Source organism: Chiloscyllium punctatum, chromosome 14 (assembly GCF_047496795.1).
Source record: "Chiloscyllium punctatum isolate Juve2018m chromosome 14, sChiPun1.3, whole genome shotgun sequence".
Lineage (NCBI taxonomy): Eukaryota > Metazoa > Chordata > Chondrichthyes > Orectolobiformes > Hemiscylliidae > Chiloscyllium > Chiloscyllium punctatum.
The window spans coordinates 30,539,837-30,553,164 of NC_092752.1; the positions used below are offsets into that span (position 1 = coordinate 30,539,837).

Sequence of the window (13,328 nt, forward strand, 5' to 3'; positions counted from 1 at the left end):
GCCTCTTACAAACCATTTAGCCTCTTAGCTGTCCTTTTCCAACTTAACCAATGAACTCAAAATTTGTGATTAGTACAGCTCTCTTTTCAGTTCCTATTTCAATGTAGAATATAACTCAGAAATAGCATCACCATAACTATAGATACCATTGATGGCTCGGTGAAATGGGTTTGACTGTAGTGAATTCTACTGAAACTTAAGATGACAGTGCATATTCAAAAGAAGCAAACACAGAATAGAATATGAAGATTGGTTTTAACAGCCACACAATCAAGCACAGCAGAATGCAAAAACATTTGTATATACCCTGGCAGAAACGTTACCAGGTTATTAATCAGGTTCGACCAAATCCACTGTTGAAACAAGCATGAGCCAATCTCAGTATTATTGAGACTGTCAAAACCCAGACTTGTCCATGGTGTATGAACATTCAGATTTGTGCACAGACATTTTGCCTGCAGATTAAAAACAATCCAGAATACTAATAGTAAGGGCTGTACTATTGCTTTTCATGCTGCAGCTGTACAAAACTCTGGTGTGGCCGCACTTGGAGTATTGCGTGCAGGTTTGGTCACCGCATTATACAAAGGATGTGGAAGCTTTGGTAAGGGTTTGATTCATTAGGATGTTGCCTTGTATGCAGAGAAGGCCTTACGAGGAAAGGTTGAGGACTTGAGGCTGTTTTAGTTAGACAGAAGAACGTTGAGAGGTGACTTAATTGAGACGTATGAGATAATCATTGGGTTAGATTGGGTGGACAGTGAGATCCTTTTTTCCTCGGATGGTGATGACTAACACAAGGGGCCATAGCTTCAAATTGAGGGGTGATAGATATAGGACAGATGTCAGAGATAGTTTCTTGACTCAGTAGTAGGAGCGTGGAACGCACTGCACTGCCTGCAACAGTTGTAGACTCGCCAACTTTGCGGGCATTTAAATGGTCATTGGATAGGCATATGGATGAGAATGGAATAGTGTAGGTTAGATAGGCTTCAGATTGGTTTCACAGATCCAGAGGGCCGGTACTGTGCTGTTATATTCTAGGTACATGCTCGACTGATCAGACAAAATTGGACAAACCTTGTGAATTTCAAAATACGGAAGAAATTATTCTGTGATTTTAGCATATCTACTAGCACGAGGGCAACAATAGCATTCTCACAGCTTACAGTGAAAGAGAGAAGACCCCATTCTGGAGCATTTTCAATTCTGCACTGTCATTGCCTGCTTTAGGTTGGACCTTGGACCTTGCCGATATTCAATCACAGAAGGATTCTGCCATAGGGTTAGCTGAACCAGTAGCACTGGAATCCACGATTCACCAGCGCGCACCATTATAAATTGTGAAGTAGGTTTAAGATCAATCAAGAATGCTTCTTATTAGCATGTTCTAATTTGTATCCATATAATTGTTAACATTATCTTTAGCAATCTCTCTGCTCAGGTGAAAAGCATTTCTTCTTTGTAAGTAGTAAATCTTGCATAGATGTGTAAAATACATTCCTTTCGCAAATTTTCCACAGCTACCTTCAAAAGTGAGTTACTTTTAGTTCTGAATCATTAAATAACTCCTTCATTTCAGATAATCTGACCATCAATAACAAAAATGTCTGCTTAGTAAGACATTTAACTGATGTAAACCATAGCCTTTGAACCTAACATTTTAAAGTGGCAAACCCACTTCACTGAGCCATCAATGGCATCTATAGAGTTATTCTGAGCTATTTGAAGTGTTGCAAAAGATAGTCTACATTGGAAGAAGTAAAGGCATTCATGATTGCAGCTACATGTGCAGGATGAAATAATATTGCTATTAATTCTGTCCTCAGGATTTAAATTAATATTCTTGTCTCTCACAAGATTGTGAATGATGAAATCTTTTATTTTTACCATGAGCTGCTCATTCAATTTACTGATACAATTCTTTGAGAACACACATTCGGCAAGAGGAAGCACAGAAAAGGAATGGAGAAAGGAATGCAAATAATCCCAAAGTCTAGGACAAAGTCCACCACCCAAACACAACGACCAAGTGTGTGGACAGGGTTGTGCTCAAGGATTGGGACTCATCAGCCGAGCAAGAATTCACGGAACCCATGACCAGTGACATAGGATTTCCCAGATTTCCCAGAGGTACTCGTTTAGCTGCCATCAATGAACATTTCAGTGTGTTTGAATTATGTTGTCAGTACCAGCTAAAAGGATGAATTATTGAATTAATTTCTAATTTATGATTCTAGCATACTTCAAATACAGGAATGTTACAGCCCAATTTGGAGTAAAAAAAACCTTTTGTTTTAACTCTTGCTATTGTAAGGGAGCTGAGACTGCTTGCAGACTTTTCTTTTGTGTAACCTAGTTGAGACCAACTAACTGAAACAAGAAGAACAGCATTGTTATCTGAATGTTGCAGGTTATATCATATACAATAATGATATGGAAGGAAAAAGGGTGGGCGGTGTTTGATCGAGCTCTACTACTTAGAGACAACATAATGGTAATAGTAAGAAGAGACTTAACTAATAAGAACCAGAACCCATGTGGATTGAAATAGAAGACAAAGGATTGATCATTCCTAGATGGTTGTGCAAATGGAGGGAGAAAAATGTGAGCAAATTTGTGAAATGACTCAAGGTCATTGAGTAATAATAATGGGAGATTTTAACTACTCTTAAATAATTAGCTGGGGAGAAAGGTAACATTAAGGAAATTGAGTTTTTGCAGTGTGAGCAGGATTTCTTTCTTAACCATTATGTAGAAAGGAATTATGTTGGTTCTAGTAGTAAATGAAGCACAGCACCTGGGAGAAATCAATGTAAAAGAACTTTTCAAGCAAGAGCAATCACATCACCATAAACCTAGAATAATGCTTTACAAAATACGTAAGTGAAACAAAGACCAAAATAATGGATTAGGGGAAAGAATTTCATTTTTGAATGAGAATGGAATAATGGAAACTAATTTGGGCCAAGAAGTAAACAGAATAGAAATAGGAAGACATTTTAAATGGTGACCAACAGACTTTATGAAAAGAAAATTCTGCTGATGCATTATTGACCAATGTGGATGGGTATAACTGTACAAGGAGAGATAAAACTAATGAAAAAGGCATTTATTAAACACATGAACAATGGGGGGAAACATAACTAAAGGATGGAAAGTGATTTAGAAGAGAAATAAAAAAGGATAACCATTTAATTGATTAATTGTGGGAAATGAAGTTAAATAGTAAAGCATTCTACAGACACAGATAAACTGAACATTTGGAACTGGGCCATCAAGGAAAGCACACAATAACTTTCATGGACAATGACAACAAAATGACAATAATATTAATTTTAATAATTTAATAATATTAATTTTCCTTCAGTTGTTATCAGGATGACAGGGATGATATGGCATTAAAAATGTTATTGGCAGGGGAGATATTTGATAAACATGCTAGCCTCCCAAAGATGATAAATCCCCTGAATTATATTTACTTAGATTAGAAGATGCAAGGAAAGAGAAAAATGATTATATTTATTCAGCAAAAATCAGCACATGTTATGATTTCAGAGGATTGGATGACAGCTCAAGTTATTTCTATTTTTTTAAAAAGTGAGATAGAACAAGTCCAGGAGTAAGAAATAGCTATATGTTCAAACATCTATAATCAGAAAACTAATGGAGCCTTTATTCAAAGATATAATGGAAAAACATGTAGAAATGAAAAATACAATAATAGTTCAATTGTATTGCAAAAGAGGATATCATGTTTGACCAACCTTTTAGAATTCTTTACTCATATGACTTCTGTAATGTATTCAAAAAAATAGATTTGGAATTTCAGAGGGCCTTTAGGCAGTGAATTTGTGTGCGATTAGAACATGAGGAAAGAAGGTTGCTGTGGTGCAGTGGTAGTCATTACTCCCTCTAAGCTGAACAGCTGTGCGTGAAACTGCTCTAAGATACCCACATGGTGATTGGCGTCGGCATACCAATCATGGCGCTGAACTTCTGTTTCCTGAAGTTGCTGCTTGTCATGGATCTTGGAGGCCAGTGCGGCTTTAAGAAAATTGAATGGAACCTGGTGGTCGCCAAGAGGCCTGGGTTCAACTGCCACCAGCTCCAGTTGATTAGAAATTATCTAGAGTATAGACAAGTCAGGGACAAGTAGCAGTACAGACTAAACAAAAAGGCATATTGAAATCTTAAAATGCCAAATGCTGCAAATATATAGCTGAAATCAATGTAACTTTCTATTCAAGTTCTTTGTGTATTTTGGAGCCACTGGGGGAAGAAAAACTTTTATGGCCATATTTAGTCTGTAACATGCACTAGATTCAATTTTTTTTACTATCTGTAGATGTTGCCTTATCTGGTATTATTCACAATAAGTTGATTGTAAGGAGAGAAGTTTAATGCCAATTAAAACATAAGGTTACCTGTTTAAAGGGAACCCCGCCCTTTAAAATAATAAGAAGTAAAGGCAATCTGCGATTAATTGTTTTAGACAGGAATTAACATTCTACTGCAATTTTGACCTTGTAAAATAAAAACTGGGAGATATACACAGTATTCTGAGAAATGCAGTCTAACTTTATTTTTAAGTTTAAAATGCATGTTTATATACTATTTTCATTTCAGGTGGATATTATCTGAAATTCTTTCTTGTAATTGTGTTGCCTTACAGTTTTCTGATCTGAACTGTACTTCACAATCATCTGCCACTTTGCTAAAATATCTATTTTGCTTTCCAATCTCCAGCTACGTGGGCACCTTCCTCTTAATACCACATGCCATTTTCATGTGTAACATCAAGTGTATCTTAATCTGCATTAATTACAGTGCTTCTCTTTGACTAAATGATAAAACAAAATGATAGGAGCAAATTACTGTAGATGCTGGAATCTGTGCTGAAAACAACAAATGCAAAAATAACCTGCATTTAAAAAAAAAAGACTATTTGACTGGGCTTGGTGGAAGTTCTGTTTCTCCAACTCCTTAGCAATTTTCCTTTTGAAGAAGGCTGCAATTATTCATCTTGTACAATATTTCTTTATGTACAATTTCAGAAAATTATAGTTGGAGTTCCCTCTATTTCTTCTCTAAACTCCTAAGGAATCTTTTATGTTTCCATCATGGCCCATTGATCTGTTGACTTGAATTAACTTCTATAGGTTGAATCCTCTTTTGAGTAATAAGTTTCACTAATTGTTTTATACCAATCATTGACCGTGCTATAATCTCAATACAAGAAAGTACAAGCAAGTTGGGAATTCTTAATTTCAAACACACTTGCCTATATTATGTTTTCATACTGTAACCTGCAGCATTTCATAGTATTGTGCATTTCTGAAGGAGTCATGCCAGTCTTGAAATATTAACTCTATTTCTCTTTTCACAGATTCTGCCAGTTGAGTTTCTCCAGTATTCGGTGTTTTGTTGCATTAATATTGTTTGTGGCAATTTGGAGAATATGCTGAAGCAATTTTGATTTGAAAAAGAGATCTGGCAGATGGTGGGCTGAATGATTGCACTGCCTGCTTAATGGCAGTTTGGAGAGGTCTGAGCCATCATCATTGTCAGGGCTTCTTTTAAATTGGAATGGGGAGCTGCCAGCACTTAACAGTGTGGATTGTGCGTTTTGAAAATCTAGTAGCCCCTCTAAAGTAAAACTTTGTGTATGTGTGTGCATGTAAAATAAAGCCTTTTTGGAAAGAGACAGTTCTGTAGAAAGAGGGCATTGAATGCCTAGAAGTGGGTGGGAAAATGAGTGCAGCTATGTCTTTTCGTGATGTTTTCATAGGAGCCTTTAGTTTTTTTTTAACTTTAAGGAATGTTGTTAGGCCTCTATATCAACTAGCAAAGCAGCAGCAAAGAATGTCTACTTTTTAAAAATAATTTTGACATTTTGAAATGTAACTTGTGTTCTTCTGAAGGTATGTTTTTTCTTTTAATTCGTTCATAGGATATGGGCATAGTTGGTTAGGCCAGCATTTAGTTTGCATCCCTAATTGACCTTGAGAAAGTGTCAGTGAGCTGCCTTTTTGAAGCACTACAGTTCCTTGGGTGTAAATACACCCACAATGCAGTTAGGGAAGGAGTTCCAGGATCTTGACAGTGAAGGAGCGATGACATAGTTCCAAGTCAAGTAATGCAGAGTTTCAGACAATTTTTGAAGTATGCTGATCATTATTACCAATGTTCTTTGTTTTTGATGAGAGCTCCCCTTCATATAAATACCAGTCACTACTGATGAGAGTAATATGTTTAATTTTCAATGGCACTGTGGATTTTGTTCTGGTCAGGAAGGGAACCATGAATTTTTAAAAAAACTTTTTTTATTTCTCTTTGCAGAGAAGGCAAGTGAAACGAATTTGTTTCTACTGTTACCTCCATCTGAGTCTGGACTGCCATATTTTCACATTCATAAACACTGAGACTGGGATTTCTCTGCTCTTATTATGGTAATGTTTTATTTAGAGATAGCTATCATAATTAAGTATGTAATAATATGCTTATAGATGTAGTAAAATGCATTGCTTAACATGTTGCAGTTATTAATTATTTGTTCATCTCTGTTCTGAAAGTTAACTGGTTATATATTGCAATCCTGTTCTATGTGCGAGAATTTCAACTTTACTTATCCCAGGAAACAAACCTCAGTTACAATCAATAATGTGACATGTCTTTGCAGTAGCAAGCACAATCGATAGATCAGGAGTAGGTACAGATTTCCGATATAATATTAAATTTTATTTAAGTCCAAGATGGTTACTTTGAGGTACTGTTGCAATCAGAACATTTTTGTATGATTTTTTATTTTTGGGGGGGACTGTGTCATTAACATATGGTAGAATAAAGGGGAACATGTTCATAACAGTCTGGGTGATTTGATTGTTAGAGATTAAATGAGGTCCAAACTGTTTTGAATGTTAAAAGAATTGAAAAATATCCAAGATATTTACACGATTAGACAATGGCCCATGTGCTACAAATGGTTACACATTTCCAAACTCCTAGAAAGATGTAGAGAATATCTGGTTATAAACAGTCGTGCTTTAATATGTCAATTTACTTTGAAAATCAAAGAAAGCTGGATCCTTAAACTATTCTGCATTGCAGCCTGGGTATAAGGCCCATGTGATATATATTGCCATGGTACTGGGCTTTATGATGGGAACAGTATGGAAGAAACTATTGTAATGTTGAGATGCAGGCTTTTGTAAAAATCACTAAACATTACAGAAAATTTAATCTGGCGGGCGATCCAGAAGAAAAAGTGTAACTAGTGATTAAAGATAGCGCAGTTCACTATCTCAGTTAACACTGAGATTAGAAAGATCAAATTTGTGAATCGTTAAAATGAGGCTGGAAGATTTGTCTAACTGTAGGAAAATCTGCATTGTGAAAAATATCCCTAGAGATATCCTCTCCTCCTCCACCAGAGACAGTGGCAAAGTGGTAGTATCATTGGATTGGCAATCCAGAAACCCAGGATAAGGTTTTGAAGGAATTAGTTCAATTTACCATACCTGGATGATGAAATTTGAATTCAGCAAAAAACTAGTCTCATGACAACCATGTAACTTCTGTCATTTGTCATAAAAACCCTTTTGGTTCACTAATTTTCTTTTAGAGAAGGAAATCTGCTGTCCTTGTTTGGTGACTCTAGACCCATGGCAATTAGGGATGGGCTATAAATGGCTGTCCAACCAATGACACTCGCATCCCATGAACAAATATAAAAAGGTTAAATGTTTCCAGACTAGGAAAGGAAAAGAGCGGACTAAACACTTGAGAGCTAATTATCTATTTGGAATGATTCTGGGGGAATTGAATGTCTATTTAAAGGACAATGTAGAGTATACCTGTGAAGTGTATTTTGACAGTTGTGCTGCAATTAAAAGGCAAAAAGTTATGTGTTGGGGTTTAAAGTAATAAATCTCCAAAAACACCTAAAAATATTGTTTGAAATTAGATTAGATTAGATTAGATTAGATTACTTACAGTGTGGAAACAGGCCCTTCGGCCCAACAAGTCCACACCGCCCCGCCGAAGCGTAACCCACCCATACCCCTACATCTACATTTACCCCTTACCTAACACTACGGGCAATTTAGCATGGCCAATTCACCTGGCCTGCACATCTTTGGACTGTGGGAGGAAACCGGAGCACCCGGAGGAAACCCACGCAGACACGGGGAGAACGTGCAAACTCCACACAGTCAGTCGCCTGAGGCTTAGTTTTTGGAGAATATCACTGCATGCAAGAAATTGGTAACCCCTTCAGAACCAAGTGTACAGTAAAAGATACTTGCTCTGAATTTTAGAAGATCTAGTTGTTAAAATTGCTGCTGGACTGTGAAGCAACTATACTGTTTTGCAAACATGCAAGGTTGTGGCGCGCATGTTGGCAGAAGGCAGCAAAACTGGACACTCTTTCAGTGTGGTAACCTGACATTATTCAGTATATTATGGTGAGGAATGTGTTGTCCTGTATTTATGTTTTTGTCTGATTTTAGATTTTAAAAAAGGGGTGTGAAAGGGCTTTCTGAAGAAATGGATGTTCAGTCATTAAATTATGATGAGATCACTGGTACAAGGTTGCATTGTTTAAATGTCCACAATTGTTGCACAATCGCACATAGACAATTAACGATATTGAAAACAGGAATCAGAGCAGGCCATTTTTGTGCTTAATCCAGCTCCACCATTCAGTAACATCAGCTGACCTGTTTGTAACATTAGATGGTTCAAAGCGTGCTTGAATTATGAAGAATTTTTCTCAGTTTATTCTTCTTAACCACCAAACCCTATGCTTGCAATGTTTATCCCACACTGTTACTGTCTTTAAGAATTTATGTGCGACTGTGTTGTTCTATGTATTGTTTTAGTCTTGTTGATTAAAGCACAAAGACGCAGACTGCACTTTCTTGATTGCACCCACCTCCTTAACATGGACTCACTTGTAGTTCAAAAATCTGTCTATCTCAGCCAATGAATCCAACCTGTCCCTGTCACCCCACAATGAAAATAACAATAGCAGATGCTGCTAGGCAGACGCTGGATTGCAAAATTAGGAAATGGTCTGATTTGTAGTTTCTGTCTCAGTGTTGAAAATTTGGCACTTTGTGTCCTCTTACAACGTGCTTCCCTACCTATCCTTGTGTCATCAACAACTATCTGAAGACTCAAAACACCAAGTGTTGTTCTTACAGTCGGCCCACTGCAGATAACGCAAGGCATTTCAGTCTTAACATGTGAAGGGAATCCATTTGTCTGGAAATTTCACATTTTACAGCAATTAGTCTTTGAGTTATAGAGTAAGGAAACAGTCCCTTTGGTCCAATTTTTCTGTGTTGACCATGTACCCCAAACTAAACTAGTCACATTTGCCTGCATTTGGCCCATATCCCTCTAAACCTTTCCTATCCATGTACCTATCCAAGTGTCTTTTAAATGTTGTAACTACCTACATCTATCACTTCCTCTAGCAATTCATTCTACATAAGAACCACCCACTGTATGGAAAAAGTTGTCTATCAGGTCCCTTTTAAATTTTTTTCCTCACCTTAAAATTATGCCCTTTTAGTTTTGAACTCCCCAACTCTAGGGAAAATATCTATGCCATTCACCCTATCTGTGCCCCTCATGGTTTTATAAACCTCTATAAGGTCACCCCTCAACTTCTGACACTTCCAGGGAAAATAGCCCCAGCCTATCCTGCCTCTCCCTACAGCTCAAACCCTCCAATTCAGAAACATCCTTGTAAATATTTTCTGAATCCTTTCAAGTTTTACATCTTTCCTATTGCAGGGAGACCAGAATTGAATTCAGTATCCCAAATGTGGCCGAACCAATGTCATATACATCCATAATAAGACCTCCCAACGCCTCTACTCAATGCACTGACCAATAAGGACAAGAGTATCAAACAACTTTTTCATTTCCCATTCTACCTGTGACTCCACTTCCAAGGAACTATGAACTTGCTCCCCAAGATCTCTGAGATGGAACCAAGGATTTGGAAAACAAGTGAGTGGCAATTGCTGAGGATTAGCCATAACTTGTAATCTGCCTCAGGTATTGGTACTGGTACAAGAAAACTAGGGAGGATTTCAGATATGTAGATCATTGGGGTACCTTCTGGAGAAGGTGGGACCTGTACAGGAAGGATGGGTTGCACTTAAACTGGAGGGGCACCGATGTCCTGGGCAGGAGATTTGCCAGAGCATTTCGGGAGGGTTTAAACTTAGTTTGGCAGGGGGATGAGAACCAGAGCTATAAATTAGAGGAGAGGATAGTTATTCAATGGGCAGAAATAGAGTCTATTAGGAAGGATACACATTGTTAGGGCAAAGGGATGTGTTAAAGTCTGTCTGTTTCAATGCAAAGAGTGTCAGGAATAAGAGTGATGAACTTAAGGCATGGATCAGTGCTTGGAACTACGATGTTGTGGCCATAACGGAGACATAGATTTCACAGGGGCAGGAATTGTTGCTTGATATTCCAGGGTTTAGATCTTTTAAAAAGAACAGGGAGGGGTGGGTAAAAGAGGAGTGGGAGTAGCATTGTTAATTCGAGAGAGCATCACAGCTACAGAACAGGAGGTTGTTGAGGAGGGTTTGTCTACTGAGTCAGTACGGGTGGAGGTCAGTAACAGGAAAGGAGCAGTCACTTTATGGGGTACTTTCTATAGACCCCCCAATAGCCGCAGAGAGATTGAAGAACAGGTTGGATAGCAGATCTTGGAAAGGTGTAGATGTAACAAAGTTGTTGTTATGGGTGACTTCAACTTCCCCAATATTGATTGGAAGCTCCTTTAGTGCAGATGGTTTGGATGGTACTGATTTTGTCAGGTGTGTCCAGGCAGGAGTCCTGACCCAATTTGTAGATAGACCAACAATGGAGGCGGCCATATTGAATTTGGTGCTAGGCAATGAGCCAGGCCAGGTCATAGAGTCATAGAGATGTACAGCATGGAAACAGACTCTTCGGTCCAACCTGTCCATGCCGACCAGATATCCCAACCCAATCTAGTCCCACCTGCCAGCACCTGACCCATATCCCTCCAAACACTTCCTACTCATACACCCATCCAAATTCCTCTTAAATGTTGCAATTGTACCAGCCTCCACCACATCCTCTGGCAGCTCATTCCATACACGTACCACCCTCTGCGTGAATAAGTTGCCCCTTAGGTCTCTTTTATATCTTTCCCCTCTCACCCTAAACCTATGCCCTCTAGTTCTGGACTCCCCGACCCCAGGGAAAAGACTTTGCCTATTAACCCAATCCATGCCCCTCATAATTTTGTAAACCTCTATAAGGTCACCCTTCAGCCTCTGACGCTCCAGGGAAAACAGCCCCAGCCTGTTCAGCCTCTCCCTGTAGCTCAGATCCTCCAACCCTGGTAACATCCTTGTAAATCTTTTCTGAATCCTTTCGTGTTAGAGCTCTCAATGGGAGAGCATTTTGGTGACAGTGACCACAACTGCCTCACCTTTATCATAACCATGAGAGGGGTAGGAACAGACCGTATGATAAGGTATTTAATTGATGGAGGGGAAATTGTATTGCTATTTGAAAGGAGCTATGGAATATAAATTGGGAACAATTGTTCTACAGGAAATGCACAAACGTGGATGCTGTTTAAGGAGCAATTGTTGAGAGTGTAGCATAACTTTGTCCCACTGAAACAGGCAAGGAATGGTAAGGTAAAGGCTCCTAGATGAGTTTTTTGCTAGAGTATTCAGGAGGGAGAGGGACCTTGGTGATAGTGAAAACACTGTGGACCAGGTTAATAGGCTTGAATAGATTGATATTAAGGAAGTGAATGTGCTGGACATTCTGTGAAGCATCAAAATAGCTAAGTCCCCACGGCGTGACCAGATATATCTACGGTTACTACGGGAAGCGAGAAATGAGATTGCTGTGCCTCTAGCAATGATCTTTGCATCCTCACTCTCCATGGGAGTAATGTGGGGTGGTTGGTTATAGGCGAATGTTGTTTTTCTGTTCAAGACAGGGAATAGGGAAATCCCTCAGTCTTAAGTCTGTGGTAAGCAAGGTACTCAAAAGGATTCTGAGAGGTAGGATTTATGACTATTTGGAAAAATATATTTTGATTAAAGATAGTCAGCATGGCTTTGTAAGGGACAGGTAATGCCTCAGAAGCCTTATTGTGTTTTTTGAGGATGCAACGAGACAAGTTGATGAATGTTGAGTAGTGGATGTGGTGTATATGGATTTGAGTAAGGCATTTGATAATGTCATGGTAGGCTCATTCAGCAAATTAGGAGGTACGGGATACAGGGATCTTGGATGGAGGTGAGGGGGGAGGTGTGGGCGCAGGTTTCACAATTCCTGAGGTGGCAGAGGAAGGTGCCAGGAGGGGAGGGTGGGTTGTTAAGGGGCATGGACCTGACTAGGTAGTCGCAGAGGGAATGGTCTTTATGGAAAGCAGATAGAGGTGGGGAGGGAAATATATACCTGGTAGTAGGGTCTGTTTGTAGGTTGCGGAAATGTCGGCCCCAAAGGAGCCTTCCACATCCATCAAAGCTTCACCTGCACTTCTACACGTGTCATTTATTGTATCCGTTGCTCCCGATGCAGTCTTCTCTACATTGGGGAGACTGGACGTCTACTCACAGAGCACTTCAGAGAACATCTCCGGGACACCTGCACCAATCAACCCCACCGCACTGTGGCTGAACATTTCAAGTCACTCTTCCACTCTGCGAGGACATGCAGGTCCTGGGCTGCCATCTTTGCCACTCCCTCACCACCCAACGCCTGGAGGAAGTGCACCTCATCTTCCACCTCAGAACCCTTCAACCTCTTGGCATCAATGTGGACTTCATCAGTTTTCTCATTTCCCCTTCCCCCACCTTACCTCAGTTCCAAACTTCCAGGTCAGCACCATCCCTATGAACTGTCTTACCTGTCAATCTTCCTTCCCACCTATTCACTCCACCCTCCTCTCCAACCTATCACCTTTACCCCCACCTCCATTCACCTATTGCACTCTCAGTTACCTTCTCCCCAGCCCCAAGCCTCTACACCCCTGTGGCTCCCAGATTCATTCCTGATGAAGGACTTTGGCCTGAAATGTCGATTTTCCTGCTCATCGGATGCTGCCTGGCCTGCTTTGCTTTTTCAGCACTACTCTAATCTACAACAAGACATTGACAGGATGCAGAGCTGGGCTGACAAGTGGCAGATGGACTTCAATCTGGATAAGTGCAAAGTGATTCGTTTTGGAAGGTCAAATTTGAATGCAGAATATTCTTGGCAGTGTGGAGGAACAGCGGGATGTTGGGGTTCATGTACACAGATCC

At 39.5% G+C, this 13,328-nt stretch overlaps 1 protein-coding gene across 2 annotated transcripts in view; it reads left to right on the top strand.

Moving 5' to 3' along the window:
• Positions 1-13,328, top strand: part of il15l (interleukin 15, like) — a 63,855-nt gene that overhangs the window by 19,208 nt on the left and 31,319 nt on the right. For both annotated transcript variants that reach the window (XM_072584127.1, XM_072584128.1), the window contains exon 2: positions 6,343-6,452. In XM_072584127.1, coding sequence (XP_072440228.1) covers positions 6,343-6,452 — 110 coding nt within the window. The remainder of the gene's footprint in view (positions 1-6,342; positions 6,453-13,328) is intronic.